The sequence below is a fragment of the Manis javanica genome, chromosome 6 (genome assembly GCF_040802235.1).
Source record: "Manis javanica isolate MJ-LG chromosome 6, MJ_LKY, whole genome shotgun sequence".
NCBI lineage: Eukaryota > Metazoa > Chordata > Mammalia > Pholidota > Manidae > Manis > Manis javanica.
In genome coordinates this window covers 15,008,020-15,017,846 of record NC_133161.1, presented here as the reverse complement: position 1 = coordinate 15,017,846, position 9,827 = coordinate 15,008,020, and the positions used below count along the sequence as shown (strand labels likewise).

The 9,827-nt window shown below is 46.0% G+C and overlaps 1 protein-coding gene across 1 annotated transcript in view; it reads right to left on the bottom strand.

The window, feature by feature from the left end:
* Positions 1-4,408: 4,408 nt before the first annotated feature.
* The window catches only part of CREB3L2 (cAMP responsive element binding protein 3 like 2), a 111,952-nt gene continuing 106,533 nt past the window's right edge, over positions 4,409-9,827 (bottom strand). Inside the window, exon 12 of the mRNA XM_017668152.3 lies at positions 4,409-9,670. Within this exon, the coding sequence (XP_017523641.2) occupies positions 9,595-9,670 (76 nt within the window). The 3' untranslated portion in view covers positions 4,409-9,594. The remainder of the gene's footprint in view (positions 9,671-9,827) is intronic.

Genomic DNA, 9,827 nt, shown 5'->3' with positions numbered 1-9,827 from the left:
TCCTAAGAGTAAATGTCTATATATACAATGGAATGTTATTCAACCAAAAAGAGAAAGTAAGTCCTGCCATTTGCAACATGGATGCATCTAGAGGGTATTATGCTCAGTGAAATAAGCCAGGCAGAGAAAGACAAATACCATATGATTTCACTTATTTGTGGAATATAAAAACAAAGCAAAACAGAAGGAACAAAACAGCATTAGATTCATAGACACTGGGAAGTGACTGGTGGTTACCAAGGGGGAGGGGAATGGGCTGGGGAGGGGGAGGGGGGCTGTTGAACCACTGTGATGCATATTGACAATAAAAAAAAGAAAAAAAGAGTGAATGTCTAAAATCAATATATCAAATATTAACAGCATAAACGCATTATTTAGAAATTAGAGATGAATGCAAGAAGAAATTGAAAATGGTTACTTCTAAAGTAAATACAAAAAAATGGACTGCTGTTTTTTAGCAAAAGCTCTCTAGTACTGTAGCTTTTTTTAACTATGGGCAATAGCACTGCAACAGAATTTTTAAATTTAATTGTATTGCAGGCAAATTTTGTCATTGGTTCCAGTAATAATTTCTCCCTCTTTTCCCTGTTATGCCATATGGGCATTTCTAACTCTAACTGACTTTCCCTCCTAGCTCAACTTATATCCCCTGCCAAGTACTGCCCCTGGGGTAGGACCCCATGGAATTATGTGTGCAATATTGCAAATACCATTTCAACTGTAGTTTCTTTTCTGTATGCATTTACAATTTCAACTGTCTCAAACCATGATAAAAAGCTGTGTCAATCATCTAAGTGATAACAAAGACAAGAAAGGAAACATTTTGGGAATTGAGGGCACCTTTTCTGTCCCGGTGGTCTCTAAATATGTAGGTGGTTGTATGTTTACATTTTTTCTTTGGAGGAGGTTTTTTCCTTGAACCAGCCCCAGCACATAGAACCTCTCATGCACCCATCAGGAAACTCAACTTGCCATCTGTTTTGCAGAAATACTGGGAAGGACATTAGTTATGAACACTCTGGCAGCCCTGATTCCCAAATACTTTTCACTTGAGAAACATTAAACATTTTGAAACAGACTTCTTGGAGAAGGGCACAACAGCCTTTCTGGCAGCTTTTCATGGTATTCCTCAATGGATATTTTTGTTCCTCCATCTAAAAACAACAGCATAGAGGGAGGAGGAGAACACATGGGCTCCTCATGGGGCCAGAACTCTTCTTTGTAATTGCCAAAAGATCTAGCAACAGCTGTGCCCATTGGAAGACAACATCAACTTGTGCAACCTGCCAGGCTCATCAAATGATGAGGGATCAAGCAGAACCAACTTCTCAAAAGGGGACTTGCATTATTTTGTAGGAAATGACGGAGATGAACCATCTTCCATTTTTTCCCCTCTCTGTAGAGACAGGAGACTTTGAGGGGTGTCCCAAATCCTAGGTTAAAACTTACTCCTGAAAATTCTAGGAAAATGAGTATGGCAGTGGCACCTTGCAAAGCAATATCATTGCAGGAGTCACAATGACTTGAAGCTAGAGAGTCACCTGCCCAAATGAGGCATGGCCAATGGAACTTGTCCTTGGTTGGAAATCAGGACAGCTGGTCCATTATTCTGCCTTGTACTAACTCAAAGTAGAACCTAATGTAGAGCCACTCATGTGTCTGCAGCCCCCATCTCCTTGGCTGAGCAGTAGGGACAATAATGATTGTGCCACCTTCCTCATGGGTGATGAGCATGTACACTGGATGACATGTGAAAGAGGATCATTAAAAAGATTTTTAATATTATTTTTGAGATTAATGAAGGTTTGTTTCCAGGAGTAAGAAGAACAGATTAAAGACTGCAAATTTTGTTTTCATCTAGTGCAAAGAAGGGCAATTGGTGTGCACACTCCTCCACCACTCACAACCCAGCCGTCTCCCTGCTCTGGCTGCACACGTCCCGTCCCTCAGGATGAAACTAACCACCCTCCCCACCTCCTACTCCCACCACCAATACAGGATTTTTTCCCTTATTCTCTTTCTTATGATTCCTGGAAAGTCAGCCACCATATAGCCCAGAGTCTATCAATTCAGATGACAGAAGGACCAGGTAAGTGACATAAATGAGTGAACCACCCTGGACATGGGGAAGGTGGCCACCAGAGATGCCCTATACCATCTACGGGGCCACCACTACACAGATCCTGAAATCATCAGATCTTCTAGTTGGTCAAGAGAAGATGGAAATGTGGAGTTTCATGAGAAATCTTTGAATGTTGAAAGATTAGCCAGTAAACATCACGGGACCAAATCAGAAACATCTGTGCAGGAGCTGAAGGTTTCCAACCTCTGATCTAGGCTAACTCCTGTATTCTCACAAGTAAAAATCCACAACCCCTAAATAACAACATATTGTAGTGCAAAGACTATGTACTTGTAGGCAGTGAAGACCAGACCTCCAATCCCTCATCTGCAGCTAATTTGCTGTATAACTTTGAGTAAATTTCTTACTCTTTTTGAATGCCTATTTCCTCAACTGTAAAAGGGGGTAATTATATAACCACCATAAAGTTTTTGGATGAAAAACTACTCCAAAACTTATTATAAAAAAAAGAAGATATTTAATACATGACAACTACCTGGTACATAATAGACACTCAGTAAATGATTCCTTTTCTCCCCATGGGCGGTAAGTTAATGGTATAACCACGCAAGAACCCATAACTCTTATTTCCTGGATCCAGCTGGGTTCTTTTGTATCCCAGTGTTCCCTCACTTTACAGCTCTTCCTCAGAAAAGAAAGGTAGGATTTGCCCTGGAATCTGAGCACAGGATTAGGATTTTAAACACCTGCTCCTTGATGTACCTCTTTCACCATGAACAAGCCCTGCCACCCTCTATAGGTCTCATTTCTCTTGTCTGGAACAAAAGTGACAACCAGTATAACCTGGCAGAATCAATCTAGGTGATAGCACTCTGAATCACAGTAGGGTCATCAACGAAATCCAGGAGGCCCAGGGACCTGGGATCAGCCTCTTGTTTGACATTTCTACCCCCAAGGAATGTGTTTTTAAATGTAGGTTTTGTTATTATTCAGATATGGTAAGGCCAACAGAACAGGAGATGATTGTCATTGAAAGGATAGTTTGTTACTCACAGTTCCCAAGAAGCAGGAGCGTGCCTTGCCCGGAGGCCACAGGGAAGCTGCGGGGCTGGCAGGAGGCAGAGGGAGGGAGGGAAAGGAGGCAAGAGCCTTTACTGCAGTTTCCACAGGAAGGAACAAGTAAGGCGAGGTAAGCAGGCTTCAGACCGTCTAGCTGGAGTAACTTCCGTGGGCTCCAGGCAGAGGAACTGGACCCAGCTGTCCGGCACCCGGTCCTCAGGTGATTAGGGCAGGGGGAGAGCGGCCCCTGTGAGCCCTTAAAGGAGGTGCTATGGGCTCTGAATTGACTGGTTTGCATTCGAAAGATGTGCTTGTAGGCAAGTCCTTTACTATGCGTAGCAATTGGCTAGCCCTGGGAGGGGCAGGCCCTCCTGGGTCAGCAAGAGCCCAGATGTCAACGCATTCGATAGAGAAAAGACAAAGGCAGGGTTAATACAGGATGTTCTCACATCAGCGACTCTGCCCCCTGCACACAGCACACATCTTGTCGAGAAGGAGGCATCCATAGTAGGCTCTCCATATAAGAAAGAAAAGGAGATGTTTTCACAGAAAGCCTCCACAGGGAAGGGCCCCTTGTGTAGGCACAGAAGAGAAAAGGGTCAGGCTGCTCAGAGGGGAAAGGCAGCAAGAGATTAATCGCCCCCTGCTTCCACCCCCACCAGCCCGAAGCAGTGTTAGCCACGTTGCTAAGAAAAATAACAGCCTTCCAGGTGAGCACGTCCATGGCCTTGTCTCTAATGCCCTGGGCACTCCTGAGGCTCAGTGACGCCCCATTCTCTCTGAGTGGAGAAAATTACATTTGAATTCAGAGATGGCATTGACCTTTATCAAGCATTCCATCAGAGTTTTGGAACATGACTCTGTTAGGTGTCCTCTGCAACTGTGCTTCTGAAGGAGGAGCCTCCACTTCTGCTCAAGCCCAAACCTTCATTCTCAGGCACCCCAGGACAGAGAGAGCAAAATCATATCCACAGAGTCCCGAAGCCTCGTTAGCAAATAGTTGCAGGAGACAACAAAAATAGCAGTCAGGCAGCATAAATCTCTAGACAATGCTGTTTTTCTTCCTGTAACTGACTGAGAGAACAATTACGTTTCTCAATATTCCTCCAACTGAGATTTGGATTCGGTACTGGATAATGTACAAATTGCTGGTTTGAGGTTCTTCTTTCAATTTGACTAGATAATCAGAAAAGAATGGTTAGGCATCCATAAAAAAGCAAAATGCTTCAAAAACCAGATTACCAGGATTTTAAAGACGGGACAACATTTTACTATTTAAGAAAAACATATTTTTATTTGCAAGAAATGGAAATACAAAAGCATAGTAATTTCAATTCATTTTTTTCCAAACTAAATTCAAGTATCCTACATTTTTTTTTGTATTTATTTAGCTATGATAAAGAATAAAAAGCCATTAGAAAACAGAACAATACAACAGATAATAGACTCAATGTATTTAATCTTAAACACTGTTGGTCTATACAACCTATTAAAAACAGAGGAAAATAGACATTAAAGCTTATAGTCGCTCATAGTCCTAGGTCTGCTCAGCGTTGTTTAAAAAGGGTTGCTCACAATTTGCCAAAGAGGGATGGTTTCCCATAGACTCATAAAGCATTTTATCTGAAAGGAGACTTTCTCAGCAGTGTAGGCCATGAGTCCATGGTGCAAAAAGTTCATATTCTTACACGGCTGGGGAGCAAAGGACAGGAGCAGAGAAACTGAGCTAAAACCCCAGTTTTTCTTTCCCAGGATGCAAAGCCTGCTGGCTGGAACTCACAGAAGATTGGACGAACCTACGCAAAAAACTGGACACTGCTCAGCCAAGCCAGCGCAGGGAACAGACGCTATGCTTCCTGTTCAAAGAACTTGTGTTCACAGAAAGGAATCTGGTCCACCCACTCCACACAGTGAACTCCCGCATCATTTAGTTGTTTATCCATTTTATAGTAATCAGTTGCCCTTGTTTTCTCTATAAAATTAAAAAACAAAATCTATTTAGCATAGCACCCAGCACTTAGTAAGTGCTCAAGAAATACTATTTCCCTTCCTTCTTGAAACCAAGATGAAAATAAAGCATTCCTGAATTTTATGTTGCCCCAGACAACAGAATGAAACAACGCCTAGATTTTCCCTGTGGTGAGTGCTGAGCCTTTGGCTACATAGGCATCGAGCAGTAATCCTCAAATGGCCCAGGTCCTTGGCACCCGGAAAATGTTCTGCGAGGAGGATGTATACCTTTAATCTCAGCTGGCCATTTTTAGATGTGATTGCACCTCCACAAAATGGGACTTTCCTAATGGACATAACCCTATTTCTTTACCCCTGATGTGCAAATCTGATCACAGCTCACTATTAGGGAACTATTTTGGAGCCTTTGGAAAAAGTCCTTTCCCCACACCCACTTCGATCTAATACAAGGCTATACATAAAATCACCTAGGGACAAGGCAGTCCCCAGTCATCCTGGATTCACATGTAAGGCACATTTAAGGCACAAACAAGTGTCTAAGACAAGGGATGAATATGTGTGTGTGTGTGAGACACAGAGACTGAGACCTAGCACTTATGTCATTTGAATAATTACTAATGAAATGTCCTCAGCCGTCTTATTCTCCAATATTCCCAAGCGCCCACATACAGTACATACAGTACTCTTCCTCAGTAACACTGAAAAGTCCTACGACTGACTGGCTGACTGGCTGAATGAATGAATGAATGGATGGATGAAACATCTGAACTCTTGCTGGCTCGCCCCCAGCCCCCCTCTCTGCTCACTCTGCCCACAGAGGGCCTCCTCTTAGCAGGGCCCCCTTATTGTCTCAGCTGAAAAGCATTCAAATAAATGAGTCTCAGTAGAGCACCACCTGCTAACGGTTTCACAGGCCCCACCGGCACACACCCAGGAGTGCTGGTGTCTTTAATGAATGTTTCCCAAAGACTGGATTCAGCAGTACCAAACTAGTGACTCATGGCAGATGCGGAGGCTGCAAAACTTCCTCTCCATCTCCAATGCCCCACGTTAGCAAGGCCAGCATGGATGGTCCGTTTCCTCAGCAGGGAACGGGCAGTCTCCACCCCACGTGACACGTATGTTTTCAGGGGAGCTGGCCCTGAAAGGCCTCTGCTTCTGTCTTTGTGGTTTTGCTTGGTCTGAGCAGGAAGTGCTGAAAATTGTTAATAAAACAATTGTGACCAAAATTCTGAACACTGACTGCCAGAATGAAGACAAGTCAGCTCCATGCCCCAGCTCTGTGGGCACATGGGATTCAGGCTAATGTGAGAGATTTAGGAAGAAAAAACGTGGCATTGATGGTGGTTTGTAATATAAGTTGAGCGAAAAGCGGCTTTCACAATCTCTAAATTGAGTCTTCAAATCAAAATGACTTACAAATGTACAAAAAGCTTACCTAATTTTGCCCACGCTGGTGTCAGAGCTCATCCCTACCTCCTGCCCAAAGGGAGCAATCTAGTTCAGCTGCCAGAATTTTACGTAACACTCTATATGAGCCAGGCTCCCGTGTCCTAACACTTCAAAGACATTCTTCCTTAGAGCTGGTACTGAGGCCTCTCATCTCTGGTGCCCATTTCTAAGCGCCAAGTCGAGAGATGGCAAAACAGCCATGCTGGGGTGTCTGGTTTACTCAGGTCTCATCCAGTAAAATATGTTTGTTCTCCGAATATGTGCAAGACACCTCCTTCAGAAGGGTAAACAGAAAAATGGAGGAAAACCTGTTTACATGATAAAAAATAGAACTAATATATGTTTATAATTAACATAGTTATCCTTTGTGATTGCACTGTCTTGTATTTTTCGAAACTGAAGTCTGGAAGCCAGTGTCTGCCACTGTGCACCTTCAGGGCTGAGCAGGCCTGACTGACTCTCTGAGGGACTGACGCTCCGGGCTTGACCCTCGAACACAAAACGTGCACGCCTACATTAATGACTTGGAGCCAACCTGCTATTAGCCGACTCCTCTGTCCTCTTGACCTCATTCCACCCTCCCAAAGGACACCTGGTCAGCCGCCTCTAGTCTCTCAAGCAGGGAGAGGCGGGCAGAGGTCTGTCTCAGACAGTGGCCATACTGGTTCTCGGAACCCCCTTAACATATGACCATTTGAGCTCTCAAGCTGATGTATCATGTAATCTGATAGAGATTCAGTTCTGGAAGAAGGGTTCCAGAGGCAGAGGCTTGCTGTCTGGAGGCCTGGAGAGTGAATTCAACCAAGCGTAGGTCAGGGAGAAATAAAATCCTCAAGGCACCAGGGACAGGAGCTTCAAGTCCGCTGCCCTTTCCCCTCCCCCTCCTCATTCAGAAGAGCAGGTTTTCCACTTGGCCAGTCCAGGAGCCTTAACAACCTGATCTGGTTCCGCTGCGGCAGGTGGCTAGGCTGACTCATTCTCACACTTCGGCCCTTAAATGTGAAACCTTTTTTCCCTCATTGTCCAAATACCACCGGAGTTCATTCATTTGCCCTTCTTAGGCCCCACCGGCTGCCTGTGCCTGATAATTACGTGACATTTTAAAGAGAAGAATGGGTAAGCAGTCACCCATGGTGACGAGACACCAGCCAGGCCCAGGAGGATCCAGAGAGGAAGAGGAGAGAAGCGAGCAGAGAGAAGCTGGTGCAGAGGGCATGCTGGCAACCCTCTCTGGCCATGGCGAGGGACGGGGGGTGGGGGGGGGCTGTGCCTCTCCAGGGCTGCCATGCAGTCCCGGTGCAGCTTCAATGCTGCCCAGACAATGAACGTGGCCATCTCCCAGTCTGTAACTCTGTCATCACAGGAGCGGAGAGAGGAATTAGGCATAGCGAGCCCCAAGCGCACCTCGGCAGACAAGGTGAGCATCTGCTCATGAGTTATGATGGCAAAAGTTAATGGCACCAAAGCTCATATCTGGTCTGGAATGGAAGGCCCAGGTGCAGGCTTAATCCTTCTTAGGTGCCAATGACAATGTAGGTGAGAGAGAGAGAGAGGGAGAGGGAGAAGTTAAAGCCAAAGCCCCTTCAGCTACTACTAAAAATAAAATATAAAATGTAAGCAAATTTCTTACACAAAATCTTTTACAAGCTAGGGAAAAACACTTAAGAGGAATCTTCTACATTATACAATAAAAAGGCAATTTCCATTTCTTGTATGAAAGAGGAAAGATTTTTTTTATGCTACAAAGGTTACTTTTAATCCTTACAAAAAAAAAAAGGAGGTTGGGGAGTTAGGTTGTATCTCTTTGGGTGAGCTGCAAAGTAGCCAAAGCTTACCACACAAGGTCAGACTGTGGGCACACGAAGTCCCCTACTCCAGCCCCAGTCCTCAGGCCTGCCCTCCTGTGTTGAAGTAGAAAAGGGGGGTGGTAAAGAAAGTGTAGGGGGAGGCAGGGAGGAGGGGCCAGGGGCAGGTTGGAAACACCAGGCTGTCCAAGACTCCTGCTGTCAGGGCTTCCCTTATGAGAACAGGTTAGAAAAGGCATTGGGCCACAGAGCCACAGACCTGAGCATGGCATTGCTCCGTCTTTCCCTCTGAGTTCACTGCATAGGAGGACACATGTTTAAGGGGACTTCCCAACTATAATTATAGGCTTCCAGACATAACGTGGTCTGGAGGAATGGGGATCCCAGAGGCAGGGGTACCCTCCTAGCTGCAAAGGCCAACAGAAAACTTTGCTGGCTTAGAGGGAGGCGTCGGATCTCTTCACTGTGGTTGCTAGTGGGAAGCCTCAGCAAGCTAATAAATACTATTTACAAGTGGGGAGGAGAAGCCGGGGAGGCGGAACTATGGGTATGTGGGGCCACAGGTTGTGGGGAAGGAAGTCCTACAAGCAACAAGATGGGGCGGGTTCGCCTGGAGTAGAAACGCCTGACTCTTTCAGGCATTGCACTTGCGGCCTGAGAATATGAAGGGGAGCCCTCGCTCCAGTGCGGGGAGGACAGTCCGCAAGGGCTCATAAAGGGCAGAGGGGCAGGGAGTGCTCATGGATGCCCCAGCACTTCTGGGGCTGGAGTGAGTGGGCACACTGGAGACCCAGGCTGAGGAAAGCAGGACATGAATCAGTGGTTTGCCAGATCCCAACAGGCATCCTGGTACTTTTGTGGCTAGCGTGTGGGGTCTCAAATGCACAAGAGTCACACCCCACAAGTGAGAATCAGGCAGCATCTTTTTGGCACTATCAGTAGAAGCAAGCCTGCTTGTCCCACCCAGACCCTCAGGTAATTTCCTACGGCAGTAAGCGAAGAGCAGGGGAGACACCGGGCTCTTTCCGCGGGGAGGGCCGCGCGGTGGAGGGAAGAGCTCTCTCACTGCAGGTGGGAGTCCCAGGCTGTCCTCCCAGCCAGAGCCACAACTGCTCATCCACGTCCTTGCCCAGATCGGGGAGCAAAGAGGAAAAGCTTACGACAAAGGTGGTTTGGGGACTTAAAAGCAGAGCAAAGAGAGAGAGGGAGTCGGGGCCAGCCTCTCTAGAAGGTGGCGTTCACTCTTCTGTCGATTTCTACAACTTGTAGCGTTTCGTTTCCCTCCAGTTTGGTGCTGACCCTGTAAAGGCATTAAAAGGAAAGAGAAGCCTCAGCCGCCGATTACCAACTGTGATTCTCTCGCACTTGGTAGTAAGAGTCATTCCACGATGGCAACTTATGGGCTGGCCCGAGGCTGGTTCTCGTTTTCTCCCACCTCGTAGCCATTCTGACCCCAG